The 14,436-nt window shown below is 47.9% G+C and overlaps 1 protein-coding gene and 1 long non-coding RNA gene across 6 annotated transcripts in view; one reads left to right on the forward strand and one right to left on the reverse strand.

Annotated features, from left to right (window-relative positions):
- LOC105470949 (CKLF like MARVEL transmembrane domain containing 7) overlaps positions 1–854 on the reverse strand; it is a 63,777-nt gene extending 62,923 nt beyond the window's left edge. For 2 of the 5 annotated variants that reach the window (XM_011723309.3, XM_011723308.3), the window contains exon 1: positions 642–854. In XM_011723309.3, coding sequence (XP_011721611.2) covers positions 642–800 — 159 coding nt within the window. In that variant the 5' untranslated portion in view covers positions 801–854. The remainder of the gene's footprint in view (positions 1–641) is intronic. The other 3 variants (XM_071090765.1, XM_071090764.1, XM_071090766.1) reach the window with 3 other exon arrangements.
- Positions 855–972: 118 nt separating this feature from the next.
- LOC139361842 (uncharacterized) overlaps positions 973–14,436 on the forward strand; it is an 86,181-nt gene continuing 72,717 nt past the window's right edge. The window contains exon 1 of the long non-coding RNA XR_011619578.1: positions 973–1,093. This is a non-coding gene — a long non-coding RNA (uncharacterized lncRNA). The remainder of the gene's footprint in view (positions 1,094–14,436) is intronic.

Consider the following 14,436-nt stretch of genomic DNA (forward strand, 5'->3'; position numbering starts at 1 on the left):
AGAGTCCCCTGAGACCCGGGCCCTCCCTCGGAACTTGAGAGCGCAGGGGGCCAGGACGGCCGTCTCAATGGTCCCAGTTCTTTCTCCCTACCATGGAACGGAAGACCCTCTGACCTCCTCCTTCGAGCGAAACTGCACACACAGCAGGGAAGCCCTGCCGCGCCGGGTTCGGAGGAAAGAGGAGGCCGTGGACGGGGAGGAGGTAGGGTTTCGCTGCCTCAGCGCCGCCGCCTGGGCGACTCTTCCACCCCCGACTCGGGTTCGAAGCGGCGCGGCCCAGAGAAGAGGAAGAAAGACGAAAAGGAACTTTGCCCGTGGCTTCAGTCAGTAGGAGGGTCAGGCTCCGCAGGGGGATGGCCGGAGAAACTTGCAACCCTGGCGACCTGGGTCCCCGGGAGCAAGGTCGGGGGCGGCGCTGGGGGCTGAGCTCCAGCGCGGCGGACTGAGCTCCAGCGCCGGGGCTGCGGCAGCAACTTTCCCGGAGGAAGCCTGCCGCGAACTTTAGCGACGCGCTCCCCCGCCCGCTGCGCGATGCTCCCTGGGCTCCGGCCCGGTCCAGCCGCCCGGCGCGTCCGCTCCCCGACCCCTGCTTTCCCGGGACGCCTCGTGGGACCTCGGCCTCGCGCCCCGCGCTAACTTACCATCTGCGCCACTTTCAGCAGGGCCGCGTGGGTCCGGGGATAGCTGGGGTCCAGCAGCCCCTCCAAGGGGCTGGCGCTGGGCTGGGCCGCGCCGGCCCCGGGTCCGAGCGCGCTGCCGCTGCTGCACGTGGTGCGGACGAGCCCGGCTCCGTGTGACATCGCGCGGCCCCAACTCGCTGGCCGCCTCCCGGGACAGCTGCCCAGGGGCCAGATACGGAGGGCGGGCTGGGGGCGGGCTGGGGGCGGGCGGGGGCGGGCACTGGCGAGGGCGGGGCGCCCGGGTCTCTGCCCCGCAGCCGGAGACTGGGAGCCGCCTCCTGCGGGATTCAGCCGGTGACTGGCTGGCCGGCGCCTTCCAGAAAGGTAGCTGCAGTCCCGGCCCTCGTAAGCGCGGAAGTTGAACTGGAGCGAGAGGAAACCGGATGCCTTGGGTCGTGGCCTCTCCGAAGTGGGTAAGGCCCGGACCACAGCTGGTACTGAGCCTCCTGGGATTTTGTGTGGGTGTGGCTGCGGATGTGTGCCGAGAGCACTTTACTGAAGTTTAACTTACATACAGTGCGATGCCCAGACCTTACGTGTTCAGCTCCACTAATTTTTATATATGTGTACACCTGTGTAACCGTCGCCCAGATCAACAAATAGAGCGTGCCCATCACCCCAGAAAGTTCCGTGTGGGCCTTCCTGACCTACCTTCCTTCCCTGTCCCGGTTCTTAAGACCTCTCCCCATCCAGCCTCAGGCAACTACTACAGTGTATTCTGCTTTCTGTCACTGTAGGTTCATTTTGCCTGTTCTTGTACTTCATAAACTTGAAGTAATACAGAATATTCTCATTCAACATAACAAATTAGAAGATCCATCCTGTTGGGAATATAAGTAGTTCATATCAGTTCCTTCCTTTTTATTGCTGAGTAGTACTCCACTGTGTAAAGATACCGTATTTTTATTTTTTTATTTTTTGAGATGGAGTCTCTCTCTGCCGCCCAGGCTGGAGTGCAGTGGCCGGATCTCAGCCCCCTGCAAGCTCCGCCTCCCGGGTTCACGCCATTCTCCTGCCTCAGCCTCCCGAGTAGCTGGGACTACAGGCGCCCGCCACGTTGCCCGGCTAGTTTTTTGTATTTTTTAGTAGAGACGGGGTTTCACCGTGTTAGCCAGGATGGTCTTGATCTCCTGACCTCGTGATCCGCCCGTCTCAGCCTCCCAAAGTGCTGGGATTACAGGCTTGAGCCACCGCGCCCGGCCGATACCGTATTTTTAAAAAGTTTACCCAGTTGATGGACACCTAGCTTGCTTCCCACCTGCCTGCCTGCCTGCCTGCCGGCTTACCTACCTCTCTTCCTCCCTTCCTCCCTCCCTCCTTCCCCACCTCCCTCATTTCTTTTCTGGCTATAGTGACTATTCTGTTACAAGTTTTTTTTGGTGGATACAAACTCTCATTTCTCTGGGATAAATATCTGCAAGTGAACTTACTGGTTACAAGGAGAGCATATATTTGCTTCTATTAGAAGCTGTCAGCATGGGCAACATGGCCAGATCCCATTTCTACAAAAAACAAAAAATAAAAATAAATTAGCTGGGCTGGGCGCGGTGGCTCACACCTGTCATTCCAGCACTTTGGGAGGCCGAGGTGGGCGGATCACGAGGTCAGGAGATCGAGGCCATCCTGGCTAACACGGCGAAACCCCGTCTCTACTAAAAATACAAAAAAATTAGCCGGGCGTGGTGGTGGGCACCTGTAGTCACAGCTACTTGGGATGCTGAGAATGGTGTGAACCCGAGAGGCGGAGCTTGCAGTGAGCTGAGCTTGAGCCACTGCACTCCCGCCTGGCGACAGAGCGAGACTCCCTCTCAATAAATAAATAAATAAATAAGCTGGGCGCTGTGGCACATGCCTGTTCAGGAGGCTGAGGCAGGAGTAGCCTTTGAGCCCAGGAGGTTGAGCCTGCAATGAGCCACGACAGCGGCATTGCACTCCAGCCTGGGCCACAGAGCAAGACCTTGTCTCAATTAAAGGAAAAAAAAAAGAAAAAAAGCTGTCAAACAGCTATCCAAGTGACGTTCTATTCTGTATCCCTTCTGGGTTGTTTGAAAAATGAAGAGGCCAGGCGTGGTGGCTCACGCCTATAATCCCAGCACTTTGGGAAGTCAAGGCATGAGGATCACTGGAGGCCAGGAGTTCAAGGTTGCAGTGAGCTATGATCTTGCCACTGCACTCTTGTCTGGGGGACAGAGTGAGACCCTATCTCTTAAAAAGAAAAAGAAAAAAAACATAAAAATGAAGATAGGCCCGAACAGGACTACCAAAACGAGGTATGTTATCAATGTTCCTTTTGAGCAGTGTCCCTGTGGCCAACATTTATTCATTTGGAGATAACATCAAACAATCTGGCTGGGTGCGGTGGCTCGTGTCTGTAATTCCAAAGTCAAGCTCATGAGCCCAAGTTTGACACCAGCATGGGCAACATAGCGAAACCCCATCTCTACAAAAAATACAAAAATTAACTGGGCATGGTGGCACATGCCTGTAGTCCCAGCTACTCAGGAGGTTGAGGTGGGAGAATCACTTGAGCCCAGGAGGTTGAGGCTGCAGTGAGTCATGATCACAACACTGTACTCCAGCCTGGGTGACAGAGCAAGACCCTGCCTCAAGAACAAAACAAAACAAAGCGAAACATAAAACTACCTTTGTAAGTTTATTCCCTGCCAGTGCTGTCTTGTCATCAAAAGAGTTTTCAATGTGGCGAAGTCCTAATAATTCTTATTTGTGGATGATACCCATGCAATCTCTGTTTTGGCAAGTCTTTTAGGTGATTCTGATGCACACTCAAATTTGAGAACCACTGTCATTGCCAGAGTCCACTGCAGTTGAGACATTTGGGGATTTATTACACTATTTATTCCACCTTTATGTACATTTGACAATTCTCATGACCAAAAAAATTGCCTTCCATGTGTGTCTTCTCTGTAGAAACAGTCACAGCTGCCTGGTACCTCCACTTCTTTCTCTGTAATACAGGAATAATTGCATCTAGGGGCTGTTGTGACAATGTGATAGATATGCAGGCGTGCTGTGACATTTCTGGCTCTATACCCACAGGCATGAAGTTAGCATTGTGTATCATTTTTTATGTAGATGTACATTTCACTCCTGTACTTGTCCAAGGCTTCAGGACCCACAATGGAGATGACAGGGCATCTTTGTTGAGATGAGGGTTTCAGGGAAGCAGAAAAAACAAGTGCTGGATCATTTCTCCTTTGAGGGGCCTTTATCCAATTCAGCAATCTTCTAACAGTGATTTTCAATGTATAGCCCCCCGACCAGCAGCACCTGTGAACTTGTGAGAAATGCAGATTCTAGGGGCCCACTCTGACCTGCTGAATCAGAAACTCTAGGGGTAGGGCTCAGCCGTGTGTCTTGACAAGTCTTCCCAACCCCACCCTTACTCCCCACCCGCTTCACCACCATTCTCTGCAATTCTGATGCATACTCAAGTTTGAGAACAACTGTCACTTTCTGAGTCTGCTCAGAAACATTGCTGGGCTTTTCTGCCTGTTGTTGACTAATGCACCACCCACCTCTGCTAGGAAATAATCATTGTTCTGGACACTCTGTGTTAATCACTGTATTATGAGCACTTAAGAGCTTGAGCAAGATGCTTGCCAGGGCAAGGGCCATTGCTGGCCTGACTTACAAGAAGAGGCTTCAGAGGCTTACCGAGTGCACTGAGATGTCTACACTAGCGTGTTGTCTGCTAGGTGTGAATAGCTGCCCCTTGGGAAAGCAAGGTCTTAGGCAAAGGGCTTCATAGCCCACTTTAAAGATGTCACACTCTAAGAGGGAGCCAGCCAGGTTGGTGACCTCTGAATACCAGGTGAGAAATCAAGATGTCCAAATTCTCCTTTTCTTTGCACCGAGGGATTGCAGGTGGCTTATTAACAGTTTAAAGCTTCAATTCGAGTGGTACTCTGACTACAACTCTTTTTCACCAGTGTGCTTATGATGTTATATCTGATCAGATATAATGAAAAAAGTAATAAAATTAGAGTTGACCCTGTATTAGTCACGGTGCTTTTGATGACAGAAACTAAAATCAAGCAAAAAAAAAGAGTTCATTCAAGCTGGGAGCAGTGGTGCCTGCCTGTAGTCCCAGCTACTCAGGAGACTGAGGTAGGAAGATTTCTTGATCCCTGAAGTTCCAGGCCAGCGTGGGCAACATAGCAAGACCCTGTCTTTAAAAACAAAACAAAACAAAATAGGCTTGGCATGGTGGCTCATGCCTATAATCCCAATACTTTGAAAGGCCGAGGCAGGAGGATCATTTGAGGCCAGGATTTTGTGGCCAGCCTGGGCAACATAGTAAGACCCCCATCTCTACAAAAAATTAAAAAATTAGCCAAGTGTGTAGTCCAAGCAACTTAAGAAGCTGAGGGGGGGGAGATCACCTGCGCCCAAGAGTTCAAGATGACAGTGAGCCATAATCGTGCCACTGCACTCCAGCCTGGGCAACAGAGTGAGAACTTGTCTCAAAAACAAACAAACAAACCAATAAAAAGCAAAACAAAATAATTCATTGGCTTGAGTAACTGTGATGTGCAGAGGTATAGACCCACTTCAGGCATGGCTGGATCCAGGTGCTCCTCAGGCACAGTCAGGACCTCCATCTCCTGGCTTCACTTTGCTCTGTGTTGGCTTTTCTGTCAGGCAGGCCCTCTCATGAGCTCTGACAGCTCAGGCTTACATGATAATCCCACCTTCGTTATAACAGCCTGTCTTTTCCACTGGCTCTGGTACTGTCTTAGTCTGCTTGGGCTGCCATGACAAAATATCACACACTGGGTGGCTTCTCAACAAGAATTCACTTCTCACAATTCTGGAGACTAGAAGTTCAAAATCCAGTTGCCATCAGGGTTGGTTTCTGGTGAGGCCTTTCTTTATAACTTTAGATGGCCACCTTCTTGCTGTGTCCACACATGGCCTTTTCTCTGTGGGCATGGAGAGGGACAGAGAGATCTCTGGTGCTCTTCCTAAAGGGACACCAGTCCTACTGGATTATGGCTCCACTCTTATGACCTCATTTAACCATATTATCTCCCCAAAGGGTCCATCTCCAAATACAGTCACATTGGGGAGTAGGGCTGCAACATATGTATTTGGGGCAGGGAGGACACACGATTCAGTCCATAATAGGCACTATCTCTCATTGGTCCAAATATAGGTCATGGTTCCATCTTTCAATGAATTACTATGACCAGAGGAGTGGAACATTTTTGGTGGCCAGGTCAAGTTCTACCTACCCATGAAGCTGGGGGTGGGATAGTTTCAGCCCAGTAGAACCACAGGAACTGAGTGAGGAAGGGGTGGTTCCAAAAAGGAAAATCAGGGTGCGAGTATCAGAAAGGGGAGTGAATATTAGGCAGTGTTATGGACTGAATGTTTGTGTCCCCCCAGCATTTATAAGTTGAAGCCTTAACACCCAGTGCGATGACATTTGGAGATGGGGCCTGTGGGCAGTAATGAGACTTAGGTGAGATCATGAGGGTGGAGCCCTCAGGGGGGGATTGGTGCCCTTATAAAAAAGACACCAGAGAGCCTGCTGGCATTCTCTCCACCATGTGAGAATACAACGAGAAAGCAGCCTTCTGCAAGCTAGGAAGAGAGCCCTCAACAGGAACCAAATTGATGAGCACCTTGATCTTGCACTCTCCAGACTCTAGAACTATGAGCAAATAAATTTCTGGTGTTTAAGCCACCTGGCTATGGTATTTTGTTAGGAAGTCTGAGCTATGCCAGGCAGGCAAAGGCATCAGGTATCCATGAAACTCTTCCAATATCAGTCTTTAAAATCTTTTTCCAGTGAACTTATTTATTTTTTGTTTATTTATTTAGTTATTTAGACGGAGTCTCGCTCTGTCGCCCAGGCTGGAGTACAGTGGCGTGATCTCGGCTCACTGCAAGCTCCGCCTCCCAGGTTCAAGCCATTCTTCTGCCTCAGCCTCCTGAGTAGCTGGGACTACAGGCGCCTGCCACCACTCCCAGCTAATTTTTTGAATTTTTACTAGAGACGGGGTTTCACCGTGTTAGCCAGGATGGTCTCGATCTCCTGACCTCGTGATCTGTCTGCCTCGGCCTCCCAAAGTGCTGGGATTACGGGCATGAGCCACCACGTCCGGCCTCCAGTGAATTTTTAAAAGTTTATTGGGTTCTGTAAATCAGTCAAACTCTCAGGTCCTTCTGAGAATCCCCAATCAGCTGCCTTATATCCATTGGAAATTTATTGCATCAGGGTGGCTCCTGAGCCAAGGGCAGCCCATCAGTGGGTTGGCCAGTAGTGTTTGGAGTGGCCTTATAACGGAACTTTGCCTAGTAAGAGTGGGAGCTCCTCTGATGATTCTGTCTCCTGCGGAGTTTGAATGTGAGGCATTGAGAGGGATTTAGCAGTTGGGACATAGAGAGAAGGTGGAAGCCAGGAGGCTGGATGAGCCATGGGAGGAAATAAGAAGGGCAGAGCAGAAGAGAGTGGCCCAGGCCCAGCAGAGGGAGAGCAGCATGTGCCCACCACAGCGGGGCCAGCCAGGACATCTGGTCTTTAGGGCCAGGTGGGACCCTGAAACCTTTGTGTTTGTGCTGCCTGACTGTGTGACTGAGAGGCAGGACTCTGGAACCAAACTGCCTGGGTTTGGCCCTTAGTTCCATCACTTGCTAGATGTGCAACCTTGGGCAGGCCTCTCTGAGCCTCCATTTCCTTCTCAGTAAAGAGGAACAACAATAGAAATGAGCCCTCAGGGTAACTACGAGATCTAAATGGGATAAGAACTATGGAAACTGCCTAGAGTAGCGTCTGGCTCATAGTAATAAATGTGACCTATTTAATCATTTTTCCTAAGTCCTTATGTATCGAACAATGAGGATTCATTATCTGAGGGCTGAGGGACTCCTGTAGATCGCCATTTCCATAACCGTAAGCATCAAAGACCATCTTTAAGGGTGAAATAAAAGACTTTTTGGATTTAGGTAATCCAAGGAATTTTGAGAGCTGCTGGGGAAAAGTTTTACTGAGAGAGGAAGGGAGGAGAGGAGGATTCACCTTGTTATTTGCTCACAACCCTCACTCAGCAAATGTTACTGAGAGCCTTCCGCATGCCTGACCCAACACTTCCCAGAAGAATTCCCTCCCCCAGGGAGATTGTAACCATAGCAATACAGGGAAATAGAGTCCGATAACTGAGGAAGCTGTGGTCGTCATCTCCGTTGGGAGGAGTAGAGGTCTGGGCTAGACGGTTCCCTGTTTGTGTCCAGTATTATTTAGCAGAGTGCCTGGCCCAAAGTAGTACTCAGTGTATATTTGTGGGATTAATGCAGAGCTGTAGCATCCCTGTAAGGGACGGCCCAAAGCTGGGAGTAACCAGCTTGTCTTGAACTGGGAGGAGAAAGTTTCAAAAAAGAATTTGTGCTTGGAACTAGGCCTTGAAGGGCAATTAAAAATGTATGGGGTGGGCAAAAGAGGGAATGACACATGTTGAGAAAGGAGGCATGAAACCGCACCATGGATTCCAGGCATTCCCAGTCCTTTGGCGTGACTGGAGTGCGGGGACGTGGGGAAAGGGCTGGGGGCCTTGGCTGGAGAGATACCACAGGACTGTGGATGCCCACCTTAGGATTTGTGCTTTATGTAGACAGTGAACACTGTGAGGCTCAAAGGGGTTAAGATATGTGAAATGCTGAGAACTGTTGCTGACAGGAAGATGATGAGTATGATGATGATAATGAGATCTCTGTCTTTTCTTTCCTTATCCCATGCTGTCATTTGCAATCACCTGTGAAACCTATGGAAACTGTCCCTGCCCAGGCTCAGCCTTGGAGATTCTGATTCAGTGTGCTCAGGCAGGGGCTGGACATCCATGTTCGGGAAGAGTTGCACCGCTGATTTCCATGCATATATGACCCTGGTTGAAAACTGCTAACCTGGCAAATGTCCACCAATCTCACAAAGTCCAGCCAAAATGTTACGGCCTCTGAGAAGCCTTCTTTGAGTGATGAGTAATCCCCATGGCAATATTTACTGAGCATCGACAAAGTGCCAGGCCCTGCGTCAGGCACATGAGTACATGTTCTTTGCCCAGACTGAGAAAACAGGCAATATGTATGATAAATGCTAATGATAAAAGTGGGGTACTATGGGAGCCCATGGGGTGATACCTTACCCTGTCAGGGATGTGATGGGGAAGTCAGGGAAGGCTTCCCGAAGGAGGGGCCATCTTAGCTGCATACTGAAGGATAAAGATGTGTTAACCAGCCTTGGGTGGGTAGAGAGGAGAGTTCCAGGTAAGTACTTGGGCATGACAGATTAGAGGGTATGAAGTTCATAAAGGCTTAAGCATGAGGTCCAAAGAAGTGGGAGGTGCTACCTGAGGCTAGATAGGTGGCAAGATAATATGGCAAATGTGGGTGAGCTACCTCACTCCTGTATGTGCACCCAGCCCTCTGCCCACACTGGAAGTGTGTGTGACATATCTCACTTAAGTCTTGGCTGACTCTTTTGAGACTGGGAGCTCATAGAAAGAAGAAGTCATGTGTGGAAACTCGGCAGTCAGGGTCATGCTGCCTTGGGTTTAAATCCTAAATCTGCCACCTACCAGCTCTGTGGAGTCGGGAAATTTCTAAACCCAGATGGGACAGATGGGTCACGCTTTCCCATCTGTCCCAATGGGGATGAAAACTCATACCTATGTTTCCTATTCCAATTATTTTCTGCTGCAAATCAAAGCAACACAAAGGTTTGTGGCTTAAAATAATCTATTGTTATCTCTCATGGTTCTGTGATTTGACTGGGCTCAGCCGGGTGGTTCTCATCTGGAGTCTCATGCTGTTGTAGTCAGAATGCAGCTGGGGATACAGTCATCTGAAGGCTCAGCTGGGTTGGACATCCAAGATGGCTCTCACATGGCTGACAGCTGATGCTGGCAGTTGGATGGGAGATCAGTGAGGGCTGTCACTGGAATGTCCACGTGTGGCCTCTCCACATGGCTTGGGCTTCTCAGAGCATGATAGCTGGGTTCTGAGAGGAAACATTGCAGAGTAGGTATTCCAGGAAGCAAGAAGAAGCTGCCAAGACAGATGAGGACTACGCCTGGAACTGAACATCATTACTCCCTCTGTGTGCTACCAGTCAGGGCCTGCCCACATTGAAGGGGATGCTGAAATAAACTCCACCACTGGATTAGGAAGGTGTATGATGATATTGCTGTGATCATCTTTGGAAAACAGAATCTGCAAAGCCTTCTGTGAGGATTCAATAAATTAAGGCGTGGAAAGTCCTCAGCACAGTGCCTGGTACATACGAAGTCTTCTGAAGTGTGCAGGCTCTTCTTGGCCTTCATCCTGACATCCTCAACACCAATCACAATGCCTAGTATGCAGTAGTGGAGCTTTATAATTTTTAAATTAGGCAGGGGGAGACCTGTTTACTATTTAGTTATGCTTAATTGCTATGCAGCCCAAGAATAATTATGACTGTCATTAAACAGGGAAGATCAACTTCACTCTTTTATGAAATTGAGTCTAACTCTAAACATGAAAGCTCAGTCTGCATTATTTGTTGAGCATGCAGAATAACTGTCTACTTAAAAATGGGCAACAGGCCAGGTGTGGTGGCTCATGCCTGTAGTCCCAGCACTTTGGGAGGCCCAGGCAGGTGAATCACCTGAGGTCAGGAGTTCGAGACCAGCTTGGCCAACATGGCAAAATCCCACCTTTACTCAAAATAAAAAATTAGCTGGGCGTGGTGGTGTGCACCTGTAATTCCAGATACTCGGGAGGCTGAGACAGGAGAATTGCTTGAACCCAGGAGGCGGAGGTTGCAGTGAGTCAAGATTGTGCCACTGCACTCCAGCCTAGGTGACAGAGCAAGACTCTGCCTCAAAAAAAAAAAAAAAAAAAAAAAAAAAAAAAAAAAAAAAAAAAGTGGGGAATAAATTAGAGGAAACATCTGGGAATTCAAGAAAAAAGTGGAAAGAGCACTGGATTCAGATTTAGAAGACCTGGATTGGAATTTAGGGGCCTCAGAGCCATTCTGCGTATCAGTCTCCACATCTGCAAAATGGGGTTCACATATCTTACCTCACTGGGCTAAGGACTAAATGACATTTTACTTATTCAGGTATTTGGTGCCCATTAGTGGCCTCTGAAATAGGCTGGGATGAAAGTGGTTGGGCCTGGCATGTTGGGAGTATTGGCAGACAAGTGCAAACAGCACTTTGAGCCAGAACCTAGCAAAAACAAAACAAAACAAAACGCCCCTCTGGGTTGCCCTTGGCTTAGTCCCACCCTCTTTTGCGTAGCTCTCGCCCAGCTTATGTGCATCGTCCAGGGTCCCCTCGGGTTCCCAAAACAGAGCTCTGTGCACAGTTGCGGGCGGACAATAAAATTGGCTAACAATTGTTTCCCAGCTCTGGCCACTTGTACTTAGTTTCAACCGGCAAGAGATGATTTGGCGCTGAACTGCACAGGTGGTCCCTGCATTACCCCATCTCCCCGCAATGTATCTCTAGAAAAACCAACATAAAGTTGACTGTCAACCAGCAGACAGATCACCACTGATGTTTGTGTGCTTCGACATGATTGGCAAAAAGAGGTTTGACATTGGCCAGTGAGGGCATGGTGACATTTCATGGGTCAGGCAGTGAAGCTTTAGACAGTTGACTCTCATTTTTTGATGACTTCCTGTGTGATTATTTGCCGTGTCTCCCCAGGTAGACAGACCGTGGCCTCCCTGCGGACATTTCGCTTCATGAGTGCTCTCTATTGGTTATAACTTGCAGGAGGGTCACTTCCTCATGCTTTTGGCTGTACCTGCAGAAAGGGCGGGACAAGGGGAGCAACCCCTCATTTCGTAAGCAGTGAGGTGGTCTGCGTTAAGGCCAGTTTTGCTTCACTTGACCTCTGGAATAAGCAAGTGGGACTCCAGCTGCTGGTCTGCCTGCCTGCAAATGACATTGTCCGGACCTCAGTGATTGCTTTTGTGAAATGTTCACCCAGAAATGGGTTTGAAATGTTGAGAAAGGCCATCAAACACCACACAAGTGTAGGGCATTATTAGTCTTTATGCTAATGCTTTCTGCCAGAACTGGTCCTTTTTTTTTTCTTTTTTTTTTGAGACAGAGTCTCGCTCTGTCGCCAGCCTGGATTTGCAGTGGCGCAATCTTGGCACACTGCAACCTCCGTCTCCTGGGTTCAAGCCATTCTCCTGCCTCAGCCTCCCGAGTAGCTGGGACTACATGCTCAAGCCACCAAGCCCGGCTAATTTGTTTTGTATTTTTAGTAGAGATGGGGGTTTCACCGTGTTAGCCAGGATGATCTTGATCTCTTGACCTCGTGATCCGCCCACCTCGGCCTCCTAAAGTGCTGGGATTACAGGCGTGAGCCACCGCGCCCGGCCTAGAACTGGTACTTCTTTATGAAGCTACCAGCAGAGAAAGGAGAGGAAAAAGTGGAGACAGAGAGACAGGGAGACAGACAGAGACAGAGGGAAAATACATGTATCTGGGGAGAAAAAAGCATTACCATTTGTTATGGGCTAAATTATGCCTCGCCTGATCCGCCACCAAATTCGTATGCTAAAGGCCAAACCTTCGGTACCTTGGAATATGACTGTATTTGGGGACAGGGCCTTTAAATAGGTAATTAAGTTAGAATGGGGTTGGTAAGGTGTGCCCTAATTCAATATGACTGGTGTCTTTGTAGGAAGAGGAGATTAGGAACAGGCGACACAGTGAGAAGGTGACTAAGTGAGGACACAGTGAGATGGTGGCCATCTGCAAGCCAAGGAGCAAGGCCTCAGAAGAAACTCAGTCTGCTGACACCTTGATCTTGGGCTTCTAGTCTCTCGAATTGTGAGAAAATAGATTTCTGTTGATTAAGCCACCCAGTCTGTGGTATTGTGTTACGGCAACCCCAGCAGAATATACCATTTATGTTTTGCATTCAGAACCAATCAAGAATTCTTTCAGAAAACAAATCTCTTGATCATTCTCAAAAAATCAAAAGCATTTTTTAAAACATTAAAAACTGTTTTTATCCTTAAAATTTGGGAATATCTTTGCCTTTTTTCTGAATGTAAATATATTATAAAACTGTCAACGTTATAGTAACAACAAAGAGGAAACAAGCAAGAAAAATAAAAGCCTTTTAACTAAGGCTTAAACTCTTTTTTCCCCTGTCTATCTGAAACTTTGTACCCTTTGACCAACATTCCTCTCTCCTCCCCTCGGCCCCTGGCAACCCCCGTTCTAGTCTGCTTCTGTGGAGTGTGACTTCTTTAGATTCCGCACATAAGTGCGATCACGCAGTATTTGTCTTTCCGGTGCCTGACATTTCACTTAGCATAATGTCATCCAGGTTCATCCTTGTTGCAAATGACAGGATTTCCTTCTTTTTTTAAGTGGAACAGCATTCCACTGTATGCCCACATTTTCTTTATCCATTTGTCTGTTGAAGGACATTCAGGTTGCCTCCATTCTCAGTTATGGTGAATAATGCTGCAATGAACACGGAAGTGCAGATACCTCTTTGACATGCTGAGTTATTTTCCTTTGGGTGTATACCTAGAAGTGGGATTGTTGGATCATAGGGTAGTTCTATTTTTAACTTTTTGAGGAACTTCCATACTGTTCTCCATAATGGCTGTACTAATTTACATTCCCACCAACAGCGTGCAAGGTTCCCTTTTCTCCTTATCCTTCCCAGCCCTTATCTTTTTTGAGAATGGCTGTTCTAATAAGTGAGAGGTGATACCTCATTGTGGTTTTGATTTGCATTTCCTTGATGATTAGTGATGTTGAGCATTTTTTCATGTACCTGTTGACCATCTGCATATCTTCTTTGGAGAAATGTCTGTTCACGTTCTTTGCCCATTTAAAAATTGTGTTGTTTTTTTTCTTGAGTTCCTTATATATTTTATTATATTTACTCCCTTATTAGATTTGCACTTTGCAAATATTTTCTCTCTAAACTTAAACATTTCGTTAAGACCAAGTTTAAGTGCTCAAGCATTAAGGATCATGCCCTAAACTTATAAGAGATGCTGCCCTTCAGCCTGTGCCAGCTCTCATTTTATATACCATTCCAACAAGTCTAGTGAAAATTAAGAACACTTCATTAGAAGGGGTTAGACTGCTGCAGAGGGGAGATGTACGATCATAAAAGAGAGACTGTACTGTCAGTCTGGACAGTGAGGAAAGAGCCTGTAAATCTATGAAAAGTAGACACAGGAATTAAGAATGAGGCCATTTGGGGTGGGACTTTGCTGGATTACAGTATTATTCATAATGAACATCATCCCTTATTTTATTTTTTACATTTTATTTATTTTTTAGAGACAAAGTCTTGCTCTGCTACCCAGGCTGGGGTGCAGTGGCATGGTCAGCACTCACTGCAGCCTCGAACTCCTGGGCTCAAGCAATCCTCCCATCTCAGCCTCTCAAGTAGTTGAGACTATAGGCATGTGCTACCGCACTAGGCTAATTTTTCTGTTGTAGTTATTTTATTTTATTTTATTTTTGTAGAGACAGGGTCTTGCTATACTGCCCAGGCTGGTCTCGAATTCCTGGACTCAAGCAATCCTCTTGCCTCAGCCTCCCAAATTGCTGCGACTACAGGCACATGCCATCATGCTCAGCTATCGCTTATTTTTAAAAAGTTAAAGTCCCGTGTTATTTAAGAAATCACAGAAGACTATTACATGCTATACATTCTCTAAGTATGGTGAACGAATATTCTAGAATTGTGTAAGACAGCAGAA

Source organism: Macaca nemestrina, chromosome 2, assembly GCF_043159975.1.
Source record: "Macaca nemestrina isolate mMacNem1 chromosome 2, mMacNem.hap1, whole genome shotgun sequence".
Lineage (NCBI taxonomy): Eukaryota > Metazoa > Chordata > Mammalia > Primates > Cercopithecidae > Macaca > Macaca nemestrina.